The 14841-nt window shown below is 41.7% G+C and overlaps 1 protein-coding gene across 13 annotated transcripts in view; it reads right to left on the bottom strand.

The window, feature by feature from the left end:
* Nucleotides 1-14435, bottom strand: part of LMO7 (LIM domain 7) — a 131287-nt gene extending 116852 nt beyond the window's left edge. For 4 of the 13 annotated variants that reach the window (XM_041419889.1, XM_041419890.1, XM_041419892.1 and 1 more), the window contains exon 1: nucleotides 14290-14435. In XM_041419889.1, coding sequence (XP_041275823.1) covers nucleotides 14290-14358 — 69 coding nt within the window. In that variant the 5' untranslated portion in view covers nucleotides 14359-14435. The remainder of the gene's footprint in view (nucleotides 1-14289) is intronic. The other 9 variants (XM_041419903.1, XM_041419891.1, XM_041419887.1 and 6 more) reach the window with 7 other exon arrangements.
* Nucleotides 14436-14841: the final 406 nt, after the last annotated feature.

Here is a 14841-nt window from a genome sequence, read left to right as displayed (position 1 = left end):
GGGGGGGGGTTGGGCAGGAAGGGGTTTAATAATTCTACAAGTCTTCCTTACCTAACATGTTGCAGAAGCCACAGGAACATTTTGGGAGAGAGAAATTTTGAAAAAGTATGCCACACCTCAACAAAGAGAAGTAAAATTTAAGCATCCAATTTCCAACTTAAAAAAAGAAACCAAAAAACCAAAAAAACCAAACAAAAAAAAAAAAACCAAAAAAAAAAACAAAAAAAACCAAACAAACAAAAAAAACCAAACAAACAAAAAAAACCAAACAAACAAAAAAAACCAAAAAAAAAAAAAAAACCACCCAAACAAAAAAAACCATAGGAGAACTCATTTTTATTTTGAAAACTTATCTGGAAGGTTTTTAAAGTCATTATTTACTAAAAAAAAAAAATTAATAAGGAAAGGTTACTCTGAAGAACAAACACAAGGTGAATGCTTTCCATAACCTCAGAAAGATACCTAAAATTTACCTTCCCTGGCAACTGTTTTCATCACCACTTGGAAATATTTTCTCTCTACTTTGGTCTTAAAAGAAAAAATTCAAATTCACAGGCAGGCTGCTGTAGCAGGTCTGAGTTGCAATGCTCCTGTTCACCTCAGCTGGGCAATTTCCTCACTCTGATGGGTGCCACTAAAGCACTCAGATTGTTTAACATCCTATGCAAATTCCTGGAGATGAATGCTCAAATCTGCCAGCACACAGACAAACAGAAATCAGCAAAATCAGCAATATGCTAATTCAGCATGATGCTGAACTCAGTGCAAACATCCCTGAGGGTAATTAACAGGAGATGGGAAGCAAGACAAATCTGGGGGCTGTAGCATGAGTTACAGCAGAAGGGCCACCTGATGATATTCAAAACAGAGAACCTCACTCCACAGACTGTTTAGGATCTGAAACAAAGAATCTTTACCTCCTCCTAAAAAGGCCCAATAAAACAAAAACCCACAGAAAACCTCCTCCAGCTATGAGTACATCTTAAAGTTGTTGTGGCAGACATTCGGTACTAGCAACCTTGAACCTTCTCCCCCACAAATTTAATCTCTGCAGAGTGAAACAAATATTAATAATTGAAAAGTACACAAAGTGATTTTGCTAAGGGGGTAATTAGCAACTTCATTTCAGTTCAGCAGCTGATTTTGAGTTGGCTTTAAACCAACAGGAGCTTAAAAGAGCCTATTACAGGGATAAGTTTCTGAATAAACTTGTGAGTTACTTGCTGCAGTCTGATGTGGCCCTCAGACTTCAAAGGTCCCTTTCATAAGAAAACAGGACAAAGACAGAGAGGTCTTTATCATCATTTATGGTAAATAAGAGACAAATCCTCTACCCATTAGAAAGCTGATGCAAGGAAAAGACCGAGCTTTGCATGAGCTTCATCAACATTTTAGGAGCCCTAAATTATCCAGTAGTTTTTTGAATAGATGATGCCAGTAATTTAGAAAGGCAAGTAGTCCAGGAGCACAGAAGCACACAGATAAAAAGCCTCTGCTACTTTGCTATCAGCAGATGTTTGTGAGGACCCATCACCAGACCGCAGTGGAGCACGTGCCCAAGCATTTCCTGACACCCTAGGTGAACAAGCCAGAGCCTCCCATTCTGGGCAGACAGAGCTCAAACTCTCAGTGTTCTCCTGCTCAGCCTCAGTGACTCCCATTGCCCTAGTCATGGACATGCAGGCAGAACTGGCAATCCTGGCATCTGGGTTCAGAGGAATTGCATGTTGAAGTTGTAGCACCAAATACATGTGCTGCTGATAATTAGGCCATGCAGAAACATAAGGATCACCCCCTTACCAGAATTCACTGATGGAAAACCAGCAAGGACATACAGCTTAAAATTAACATAGTGTGAAATGAGAAGTACAAGCCCTTAAGTGGAAAACTGCCAAATGTAATTTTCACAATTACCATTTAATTTAAGAAGCAGATCAAAAGGAACACATCATTTACATTTTCAAACATGAAGTTTTAAAGATCAAAGACCTCTAGTATTTCCAGACTGCATATATGTAACTTGGTTCAAGTAATGAATCTATGCAGAGGGAGAACATGAGCTGCTCGTTTGCTCTATGCAGCATTTTTCCCCATCATCTCTGACTGCAGCATCTGATATCTGCAACAAGCATCATCACCAAGCTCCCACTGACTCTAAAAAATGAATAGAAGCAAGGGGTTTTAAGGCCTAAAATATCAATTTTCTGACTGCTGAACTCTCTCCCTGAAACTAGCCATTGCTTCAGAGATTTTTTTCACAACTGCAGCCTGACAGCTATGACTTATGCAATGTTCCAGAGGCCATTAAAGATCCCACATTACCAAAACTGTGTTCTTGTGACAGTGTTCTAGCCTAATTATGCTAAAAAGTTAAATACAGAGAAGTGCACTATGCAAATATTCCAAACCACGTCACTTAAATTCCATGTAGCAATGGAATAACAACAGCAGAGGCAATATTTTAGTGACCACTGCAACAGATCCTGGTCAAATTCAGTGTAAAGTAGAAAGTGTCTTGGAACTTATAACCAGGAAACAACTGAACTTTTAGTTCATACTGAAACCTCATGCCTACTCCTAAGCACCTCCCAAAAACCCACAGCTCAGAATTCAATATCAAAACCAGATTTTTCTTAGCAGAAAACCAGAGAGCATCATTACCATAAAACCTATGCTAAAAAAGACATGATCATTTAAACAGAGCCAGTAAACAGGAGCCACTTGTGGAAGTTGAGAAGATGACCAAAAATTCTAAGCTGAGGAACACAACACCACCACACATGTAACAGCTATGTTCAGTGCTTGATTGCTGGTGTTACAACAATATTCAACCCCCAAAATCTTCCTTATTGTACACCAAGATTGTCAATACACCACATGGTCTATCAGGGTGGTCCCAGGCATGGGATGGATTTTTAGCTGTATGTCCCTTATGTTCCTATTTCCCTTCCAAATCCCAGGATTAAAACTACTTTAAAAGTAGACAGGAGGGGATATATAATACTAACATTTAGACAGAGACTTGAATTCTTATAATATGGCATTAACATCTAATAAAGGAAAGAAAAGGGCATATGAAATCCACAAATCTCTAAGCATGAGAGGATTTTGCAGCTTTCTCAAGAACAGCTTTTCCAACAGATACTTCCCATGACAATGACGATGCATTCCCTAATTAAGACTATAAAGCTCTTGAAAGAATGAAGAGCCATTGTATTTTTACAATAGCTGAGGCACCTATGTACTAGTACTTTGGTAAACAGGTCTTCCTGACAGATAAAAGCAAGTTTCATACTTCAAATCTTCTTTCACAAAACATCAAAAAAAGTGATCCAGGTTCTTTAGATGAAGGAACAATGAGCTATGTCTGGCTGCAATTAATGCATAGCAACCTAATCTCAAAGGATATTTATATTGCATAATGCTGTGGGTATTCTTGCCAGACTTATACTGCCTCACATGGACTTCTGTGTGACAGCAGCCATGCTCCTTCCTATTTCCAGCCTACATCAGGTAGGCAGACACAGCCAAAGCACGTAGAAGTCTCAGTTTTCAACTATGTCAAAAATTAGTACCACTACATGGACCTAAACAACATTTTATACATGAAAAAGTGCATTTCTGCATTTTATGCAGAAAAGTGCGCCTCCCAAATGGGAATACATATTTCCTGCCTCCAGAAAAAAAACCCAGAAAAAGACATATACACTTCTTTACTTGAGTGTAGAAACACTGAGGTTGAGATGAGAACAACCTGGAGATCCTGATTTAATCTCCACATCCTGCCCCCAGGAGCAGTGTGTGTTCAGCTGAGTGTGCTCAAGATTCACCTGTTCCCATATTCCAGAACAGTGCAAAAATAAAGGTAAGACACGGCCAAGCTACAGCCACAGCACAACTGGGTTGCAGATAACACCCTAAGGAAACAATATAAAATAAAAGAAGGGTGAGGAAGGCTGGCATACCTTTATAAACAGCCAAGGCACACCAATATCCTTTCCTCATTCCATTCCCCCATATCGGAAATGTAGCGTGACAGAGAAGCCTTCTACCTCCAGAGAGACATCCTCCTCTATCTTACCTCCTCAGCTAATCACAGAGGGAAGAGAAAATAATCAGATGAGTCACCACTGGAAATGTGCACGGCTGGATCGCATCTAAGCCATCAATGCACCAGACACAGGAAACCAAATTTCTGCCAGCTTCCTGGCCACATCTGCCGAGCTGCCAGGAGCCGATGCTCCAGCTGTCCGCTTCTTTGCCGCAACCAGGCAACTCGGGTCCGGCAAGAGACCTGCCTGCATGCACACACCAAACCCTGCTGCTGAAATGTGCATGGTGAATATTCTGTGTTCTGACAAAAAATTAACCATTGCACTGAGAACCACACAAGATTTAACAGCATTATCTTTCTTAACTATGGTATATCTAAATATGTTTAGGGAAAGAACATTCGCGCTTTTACTATCATTTCCAAAGAAAGATTTTTCACAAGGAAAGATCAAAGATTCCACTGGAAAATGGAATGACACAAGATTTTAGTTGCCACAGTAAAGAAAAGAAACTATTTTAGAAATTCTTACCCGTGGAGGTAAGAAAGGGAAGAAAACCAAAAAGGAAATGTAAGCATGAACATATAAGCATTTTTCCGTCAGGTATAACAATAGGCTTCCATGTTCCATTGTAAGTAAAGCAGATGAGATACTAATTTTAAAATATGTGAAAAATTAAAATAAGTGTAGTAACACATTCAGAAATTTAGAATAGTCTGAGACTGCATTCTCCCAATCTTTTAAATGGCTAAATGCAAAACAAATGCAAAAAACCAGAAAACAACAGATTGAAAAAGTTGGCACATTCTATAAAATTTCACAATTTAAATACTTACAAGGTAAGAAATTAATGAAGGAAAAATCAGTTATTTACAAATAACTTCAGGTGCACATTCCTCCTCGTTCCTTTCCAAGCCTCTCTTCTCTGACATTTCTTCAGAGTGCACAGGTCCCAGCCCTATTCCACTGACACCTGACATGCAGACCTTCCTGGAGTCTGAGATCACTTTGACAGACCTATCCCAAAGTCACAGAGGACTTTGGGATTTTATCATACACATGAAAGCTAGGTCATTAGTGAGCAACCCAGTCTGTGCATTTTAATGGGGATTTGGCTTTGAAAACTTCATCCACACGTAAGACTTGTAGCTGTGAAGCAATACCCTTTTGAATAATCATCGAGTTGATGTTTATTATATCAGGGATTTTTTTGCCTCCACAGCATCAGGCAAATGTCTGTGAAAGATATCCATCTGTACCTGGAGCTCACGCCTTCATCCTCACTCCATTTCCATTCAGTCTGAATAAGATCAACTACAAGCAGCCTTTTTATTGAATGTTGAGAACTCAAAATGAAGATGCCCACCTGACATTCAAAAAAAACAACAAACCAAAACCACCCCCCCCATACACACATATACATGAAGGTGAGACTCTTGTAGTTAGTTAAGACAGTCAATGCCACTTTTTTACAACCCCTTTATTTGCAAAAGAACTTGCAACCAAATGTCTGGCCCTGTTTTATCTAGGATTACATTTTCAGGTGCATCGAGTGTCAATGGCACTGTTTAGGCAAAGAGAGCATGGTGACACAAGGAAGAAAAGGCTTTTCCTAGAGCAAAAATGCAGTAATGCCTTTGTCCCCTGCTTCACCTAATCTTAAATAGTTTCCAAAGAAGTATTCCAAGGCAGTGCAAAAGGTAATGTTACAAAACTCCTCCAATTAGTGTCAAACCTGGATCTTTATTTTTTCCTCCTCCACAACCACTTTGGTATCTGGCTTCACAGAATCATTAAGGTTGGAAAAGATTTTTAAAGTCCTCAAGTCTAACATTCTGCTTCTTTCAATGCCAAGCAGATGCTAACTAATAGGAATAGGATACTTATTTTTGGAGGCATCAGCAAATGACACAGTATTGCCATGACTGACCCAGGCTATGTGGTTACTACTGGCAGAAAAACTTGACATGGGGCACCTATCCACCTCTTCCAGCATCCCCAAATTCTGACACCGGCTTCACAAAAGGCATGTTGGAGCCCCATGGTGTACTGGCTGGTTTTTCATCCACTTCCTTAAAGTAAGAAGGAAAAACATCCCACACTTGTTTCTGTTCTTTATCACATCTTGATTTATTAGCTGACATGGTCATTTGACCACACAGAAAACCTCAGATCAAACTCCAGAAACTAGACTTCTCAATTCTTTCCTGAAGAAAATAGTAAGAAATAACAAATAGCAGAGTAAATAAAGCAATTCCAGGAAAGAATTTACAAATAACACTGGAAATGGAGTTTGGGATTAGATTGCCCTTGCAAAAGGCAGGTGATGATGACTGCAGAACTTCTGGGCGAGATATCCCAATACCTCTGAAGGACCATCTCCCAACCAACACAGCCTTAGTGAGACACAAGGACTGCTTCTTCCATAGTAGAAGTCAGTGCATAAGCATATCAAATGCTTTGGTTCAGAAATGCCTGGCAGAGTTTCTATTTAAAACAGCTCCAACTGTATTTATAAACCTTATGAAATTCATCCTGAAGGAGTTATGGCTGGCTAGAAGCCAGCCTCCCTAATCCAGGTGTCTAGCTTATACCTCGACCCTGGGCACCTAGCAAAGAGCTCCTGAGTCACGTCAGGAAGAGAGCCAGGCAATGGCAGAAGCCGGTGACTCGAGAAAGCTCCGGGAAAAGAGATGGCTTGTCTGAGTTCAGCTGTCTGCCTCGCTTCATCCCACTAGTCAGCTGCGACCCAGCAGTGAGCTGCTGCCCAAAGGCCACGTCCATCAACACTACCTCTTCCCTGGCTTGAGCACTGGCGCCCTTTTTGCCTTTCAGAAGCCAAGCAAATACTAAATACCACCAAACACACTGATTTTCCCCTGAGCCAACTCACCAGAGCATCAGACGAACACCACTGACACAGCAAAAGGAGGCAGGGGAAGCACAGGCCAAGCACAGGAGTTTCAATGACACCCTGCTGGGATAACATCTCAGCACTAACACAAAACCACATTGTCCTGGGATCTACTGTAGGAGGACAGCTTGGCCCAAACAACAGATTTCACTGTTTGTGCTAGCTGAACTGATCTCAGCTACACTAACTCCTTTAAATCTGTGATACATTACAAGGATTTTGACTTTTTTGGCCAACACAGTAATAACTATTTCCCAAAGTTAGTATATTGTGTTCTTTTCTAATAGTAACAACTGAAAGCTGAATCACATCCAGAAACAAAACTGAGAACTTTCACATGAGCTGGTACCAAAAAAAAAAGTGCCAACATTTGCACAACATGTGCCAACACTGGCAAAAAAAATATAAAGCGGGTCTTATAATCTTCATGCCCTTCCAAGATAATCCCAGATGTTTTGTACCACAAATGGAAAACTGTTGAAATTAGGTTTCTCTATTCAATATAACACAAATGAAAGTTTCAAAGCAAAGTATCCAATTGGAAGCTAGCATGCTGTGAGTCAGATCCATACATCTTTCTTTTCATTGGAAAAATAAAAAAATAGCACTAATAATAAACACTAAATTCACAACACCTTGCAGAAGCTCACAGCATGAAGAGCAACATAACCTATTTTAAAGTAAATTATTCACTACATTCCTTTAAAGTTAGATTTTCACTTGGATTGACAACATTCAGAAATGTGAAAAACAGCAAAACCAAAACACTCCTCCCAAGATAATTTGGATAATAACTGAGGTGTGTCAAGCACACCTTAGACCAGCAGAAGCATTTCTAGTTCATTGGGTCTGAGAGCACATGCTGTTTTTCATTAAACTGCTGTAGCTGGAAAGCCTGTTTAGAAAATGATAGTTAAGAGTTATATTAGTCTTGTTAAGCAGAAAAGGTCGGGGTTTGTTTTGTTTTTAAAAAATGTCCTGCAGGAGTGGAAAAAGGAACTTTAAAGTGGAGGAGTGGAAGGTACAAGAAACAGCTGGAATGTATCTGATTCTTACAACACAATAAAACCCAAGTGTTTTCCAAAGCTCAGCAAGGTCACCGTCTAACAAAATATGCACAAGTGATCATTACAAACTTTAAAATGTAGCCCAAAATAAGCACCTGACAAAGAAAAAGGTGATAAAAGTGAGTCCATAGTAGTGGGGGAGGAGGGGGCAATTTATGTTAAACATGGAAATGATAATCATCTCACCTTCTCCCTAAACTATGGGCAGAAAAAAAATGCTTGACCTCACAAAACTGCAGAAAGTATCAGGAGACTGTTCAAAAAACAAACAAACAAAAGGACAGGAGAAAAAAAACCAACAAAAGTAATGGCACAACTAACTCTAGTTGCTAACCACAAAATACGGATTGGAAGAAAACAAAAGCCTGGTCAGAATTGCCTGCAGTTCCCCTTAAGCTGCAATGCATTTCCCCAGTATAGAAGACATACCCATTTCTACAGTCAACAAGTTAATTCTTTCTCAAAGTGCCTGCAGATGCTGCTTTCATGCAAAATTTTAATACAACGCTCAAAACTACAAAGAGAAACTTCATAAAGGAAACTACATTGTGAACTCAGCTCAAAGCTATGCATGCCCATCACACAGGACTGTGTGAAGACAGACTTTTGATTACCCCTTAGGATTTCCAAATATAGACTTGAAAATATATAAACCCACCTTGCAGAAACCAGGAAATAGATTTTACTCTCAAGCAAAAATTAATCCCATTTTTCTCTCAAACATATTACAGACACCTTTCCTGAGATCTTGAAGAAAGGGGACAAAGAAACAGAGAGAAAAGAGTTCAGCCAGATCAAAGAGTATTACTGTCAACCTCTCTCTCTAACACATTGTTGCTAGCTCTATTATATGGCATTTTACCACAGCACTTTCATAGTCTGCAGGCAATGGAGTGAATATTATTTCCAGGATTAAAAATCCCACAGTATTTACTTCGCAACATGTACGTTTATACATCAATTAATATTTATATATCAACTAGATACACTTAGATTCATTCCATTAAATACACATTGCCAAGAATATACAAACAGTAATAAAATATTGATCATCCACCTAAAGCAGGGTTAAATACACCCCTTATGTAAACGTGAGCCAGGACTCTGGCAGCTGTGCTGTAAGAAGTTTTCCAGAAACCAGCCCACCCAGGTTTTATGACTTGACAGAATTACCCAGTATTAAACATGGTTTAGGGAACAGAATATACAGATTTTGCCTTCTCATTCATACATCTTTTATTATAGCACTATACAGGATACTGACTGGCTCTCCACAGACTATCCAAGAGTACATGACCCAGAACTAAGAAAAATATTTTTTTTCATACTGATTAGTTCAACTTAAATAAAGGTACCTACAAGAAGAGGATTTGAACAGTGAAATTAGTCTTCTATCTCCACAGTTATTCTTCCCATACCAGACTGTATGCATTAGATTCATGCTTGGGGGAGAAACAAAACAAAATAATCGCTGAGGTAAGATCTCTATGCAAATACAGGGAAAGCATCACTGCTAGACCTCTAGCTGCATTTGCAGAAACCATAAAAATATACAGTAGAAATGCAAACTCCGAACAGAAACATTTGGTGGCCACATGTCGGAGACCATTCCCTGAATTTGATTGCTGTACTGTTGGTCCAAACCAAAAGATTTCAATAAGTTGCCCTGATTCTCAAGTTTTATCCTCAAGCAGACTCCTTCTACCAAGTTACTTGTTAAATCTGCTTTTTCAATCCTCTGAGTAGGTTTGAGAGGCTGGGGGCAGGGGGTGCACACACACATATATATAAACTTGTTTTCTCGTGGAAAAGAAGGAAAAAAAGGCCCTAAATAATTCCCAACATTCACTGTAATGCAATAATGCATGAAGCTGTCAATACACATCAGCATTCAAAATAAATAATTAAGCAATTTCACTATCTATTTAATGGTCATGACAGACAGGAGTAGCTTTAGCTGCCATCCAGATAAGCTGGGCTTTCTTCTGCTATTACTGTCTATTAAAATTGATAAAAACCTTATCTTGCTATAGAAATATTCATGGTGAAACAGCTCTCTCCATCATCACTGGGTAGTGTTAGCACCAGGAAGAACTTCTGCTGCAGTGTCCCTGCGTGAGGAACAACTCCAGGATTCCAAGGTCCTGATTCTGACACTCTCAACACACTCTGATGAAATTAGTAGCTCTCAGAATATCTGACTTACAACTCTATAAGAGTTACTAGTGAAAGAAATTCAGCTCGCAAGAAGAGCTGTAATAATTTGCAATATCAATAGTTACTTGGCTGAACACCCATTTTTCACTTCAGTGGATTTGTTGAAGTTGCTCCACATGCTTTCCTAGAGCTTTGCTGCTTCACTCCAACAATTCATTCAGGCACACGCTCACTGGCCACCCTCCCGCAGACTGGATCTGTACATTTGACTACTTCAGGGGGAAAAAAATCCAAGTGTTATTTGCCTCAAGGCACTTTAACTAAAGATTTACAGACTTTGTGGGTCAGGTTTCAAGTTGCTTTAGCAAACAATTTCAAACCATATACATTTACCAGAATATTAGAATTCATTTAAAACACAGAAGTAGAATCACAAGCTGAGACATTTTACAAGAAAGCAGCGCACACTTCTTTCTTCTCAAACTCTTCAAGGGGCATCACTCCTAAAACAGTGAAGCACGTGTTGGGGGAGAGGGACTGTGTCTCCCCTTCATTCACATGGGTGAACTTGGTGGTGGATTGCAGAAAGGGAGAGGCAGACTGCCCTCCCACATCTCGAGGCAGGAAAACAGACTCTGCAGTCTGGGATATTTAATAGCTGGGGGAAGAATGCTTTGGTTTGGAGGAACAGCTTTTGGCTTGCTTAAGTTATAATATGGAACAGAACACAGTAAAACAATTTAACCCAGCTATTTCTAGCTTTGGCAAACAAGCTCTACCTTTCACAGAATGAGAGAAAATCCTGAGCTGGAAGAGACCCACAAGGATTAAGTCCAGCTCCTGACCCTGGACAGAACAGCCTCAAGAGTCACACCATGTGCTTGAGAGTATTGTCCCAACATTTCTTGAACTCTGCCAAGCTTGGTGCTGTGACTACTTCCCTGAGGAGCCTGTTCCAGTGTCCAACCACCTTTGGGTGAAAAACTTTTTCTTGATATCCAGACTAAACCTTCCTGACACAACTTCATGCTGTTCTCTGGGGTCCCATCACTAGTCACTAGAGAGAAGTCAGTGCCTGCCCTCCATTCCCCCTCATGAGGAAGTTGTAGACTGTGATGAGGTCTGTCCTTGGTCTTTTCTTCTTCGAAAAACTATTGACAAGTTGTGGTATTCCAATGTTTTATTCTCAGCATGCACCATCTGCCCAGCTGAGGTGCCAAGTGAAGGCTGGGTGAGTTTGATCAGCACCACTTGCCCCAGACGGAGCTCAGAAAGTTCCAAAAGTCTCAAATGCAAGAAGCCAACACCACTAAACAGTGCTGGCTTCTGTGGAAAGGACACCTGAAAAGAGCTTGAGTTTTGCACAGAAAATGACCATTCCTTCCCCCACAGAAGTAGACATCCTCAACAGGCAGCTCCCCCCAGTGACTCCAGCTCTTGTAACAAGCAGCATCCCCTCCCAACTCATGAAACACAAGAGGTTGGGAACCACACTTTCAGAGGTCTTTGCACTGTGACGACTTCAGACACTCCTTGTCTGCATTGCCATAAAATATGCCTCAACATGAACCTGAATTAAAGAACAAAGTCTTTCTTTAAGTAACACCAGATATCAGATGCAATTTTTTGTTGTTATTATTCTTAATCAAGCTCTTGTACTTTTTTTGGTTTGGGTTGTTTGGAGGTTTGGGTTGCAGGGGGTGGGGGGTTTATTTAGTTTTGGGGGGGGTTTGTTGGTTTGGTTTGTTTGGGTGGGGTTTTTTTTTATGTTTTTTTGGTTGGTTTTTTTTTTTGTTTGTTTTTTGTTTTTTGGGGTTTTTTTGATTGTTTTTGTAGCATAAGAACTAGGAAGAAATAATGGAGCTCCCGTGAGCCAGTGGCTGCCCTACAGCATGGAAACTTCAGCTGGTAACAGGCAGAAAAGGAACCTGACCAGGACACAGTTTTCTCTCACCAAAAACTTCAAAAAAATACAGGGTAACATTTTTTCATGAGTTTGGGGTATTTTTTACGCCTGTTGGGATCTGACAAATACAGCTGCTCATTCCTGTTACTAAAAAGCCCCCAGCTTCAAGGTTGGAGGGTTTTTTTTTAAGTCTCAGAGTCCATAGAGTTCTCCACTGAAACACAGAAATATGTTAACAAAGCTTTCATTAGCAAAGGGAAAGAGTAACAGTTTACAAAGATATTTTGGCTTGTTCCCTTAAATACATAGTAGCTAGTGTCTGTATGCTTTCATCTCCCCTAATGTTAGGGAGAAGCTGGTACACAAAACCTTACCAAAACATCAGAAGTTCAAGTTCGTAAATATTTGAAAATCTGCCTCATCTTCAAAACTAATTGTTTAATCATTAGGACTCACCAAGTTTCACTATCACGTATACACCACTTTGTTTCACCAAGACTCACAAAACCTCGGGACATGCCTCATTACCCTAAAAATATCATTACTCTTCCATACAACAACGGAAATGGTTAGTCTTGGCTTTTTAATCCATCTGGATGTAAAGAGCAGAGAAACACAACAGTTCTTCTGAAACACAAACCTCATTTCATACGGAAATAAATATTTACATCTTCCTTTAACATTATGGAATTCCTAGCATCCTGTTTATCAATACCTTAAGGTTTGCAAATTACTTGCTTTACAGTAAAATGTTTCTCCAAGGGGTAAGTTTAAAAGTTACTTTAAAATAAGAACAGCTTTCACATATCAAAGGACAACCACACAAATTAGACTGGGCAAGGGGGAAGCTGAGCATATGTTTTTTCCCCTACACAAACAGTGCACACTACATGCTCACATTACTTTGCTAGAGCTCCCACATGCTACTGGCAGGCAAAGACACAAAACCTTTTGTAGGAATGGTACAACCAGCCAGTATCATATGAAATCTAATAATAATTAAAACAAATCCCCAACTCCTTAAAATAGGATTTTCAAAGTCAACATTACATCACCTTAATGAAGCTTTTTAAAGTAAGCTTTGCCAATTTAAAGAAAGCAATGCAAGAAAGGTATACGTGAGAGAGGAATGCTTTAATTACTTCAACTCACAGCTAGCTCTTACAAAATTGACACATGGGGAAGCCAGGACTGCTGTAATTACCTACATTCACAGAGGACACAAAACTGACACTTGTGGAGGTCATTTACCCTTGCCTTTGGCGCGCTCAGTTCAACATTCTCAATAGATTTTAAGCACTAGATGTCATTGTTTTACACAGGAAACAAAGAAACATGAACTCAGGTCTTGACAAGCTTTTCAAGATGAGTGGTAAAAAGTAACAAACATCCTTTTTTGAATATTTCCTCCTTTCAAAGTTACAGTGATAGTGGCTCTGACAACACTAAGTTTCATCTTAAGTGACTAAGCACAAAGAAATAAGCTTAATATGTTAAAATACATCTAAACCAGCACTCTAAAGCTCCTCTTTAAAAGCACACCACGACTCTAAGGGAAACTGTTCAGTATTCCTAACATTTCTCAGCTTCCAAGCCATCAGCCGATGCTGTGCTGGTGATACTCAGGTACCTCCAGGAACAACCTCCCTCCCCATGCTTTAGCACGTACCGCACCGCTGTGACTCGGGGTAATCATACAGAAACACGGATATTTACGTCAAGCGCTATGTGCAGTCAGACAATCATGTTTAAAAATAGGAGAGAAGAAAATGAGGTTTAATTTCAGGTTGCTCTCTGTCCTGAACTCTTTCGAGACAGGAAGGAGTGTCTTTAATTCAGACTGTCTCGGAGCAAGCGCTACAGAAGTAATTTACAAGATGGCAAGAAATTATAAGCCTTAACGACAGGAGGGCAACCAAGCCAGCCTTTAATTTGGATTGCGAGGAGGGGACGGTGGCGATATTGCACAGACAGATTTCTGCAAGTTGCCACGATACTTCCTAAAAATAGCAGTCCTCAGCTGCCGACAAAGAACCAAGGTTTGGGGCCGCGTCCCGGGAGCTGCTGCGGGACGGCGGGGCAGCCCCGCGGGAGCGCGCTGCGCGCTCCGCCGTGCTGGGCTGCGGCGGGACCCCGGGCAGGGACCGGGGGTAACGAGGGGCAGGCACCGGGCAGCACCAAGAGACGCCTCACCTCCAGCCACCGCCGGGCTTCGGCGAACGCCTCCTGGAAGTCGTACTCCGCGTCCTCTCTCCCGTCCATGGCCAGCAGCGAGCGAGCGGGGGGCGGCCGGCGCTCGGCGGGGCGGGGGCGCGGCAGCGGCCGCTGTCATTCAGCCGCCTCCTTTTAACGCTGCCCGCGCCGTCTCCTCCCCCTCCGCCTCCTCCCCGCGGAACTCCCCCTCCCGGGAGCTCGCTGGCGCTCTGCGGCCGCAGGAATCCGAAGAGCCGCGGGCCGTGTGGCAGCGCCGGGACCCCCGGGGCAGCCGGACGCCGGGAGGGGCCGCAGCCCCGCGGCGGTGGCGGCTCCCTCCCGCCGGGACGCGGCGCCCCTCGCGCTCCCGGCCGCTGGAGGCTGCCCCCGGCGGCTCCCGCCCCGGCGCATACCAGGAATAGCTGGGGACAATCGCACCTTTCAGGGCCGGCCCCGCCGCCCCGGCCCCCGCCACCTGCCGCCCCGCCCGGCCGGGACTGCCCAGCGCGACGCCGCCTCCCTCCGTCCCTCTCTCCGTCCCTCCGGCGAGGC

Source organism: Onychostruthus taczanowskii, unplaced genomic scaffold (assembly GCF_017590055.1).
Source record: "Onychostruthus taczanowskii isolate IOZ18803 unplaced genomic scaffold, ASM1759005v1 scaffold62, whole genome shotgun sequence".
NCBI lineage: Eukaryota > Metazoa > Chordata > Aves > Passeriformes > Passeridae > Onychostruthus > Onychostruthus taczanowskii.
Note: the sequence above shows the minus strand (reverse complement) of the source record. Positions and strands in the feature narration are given on the sequence as shown.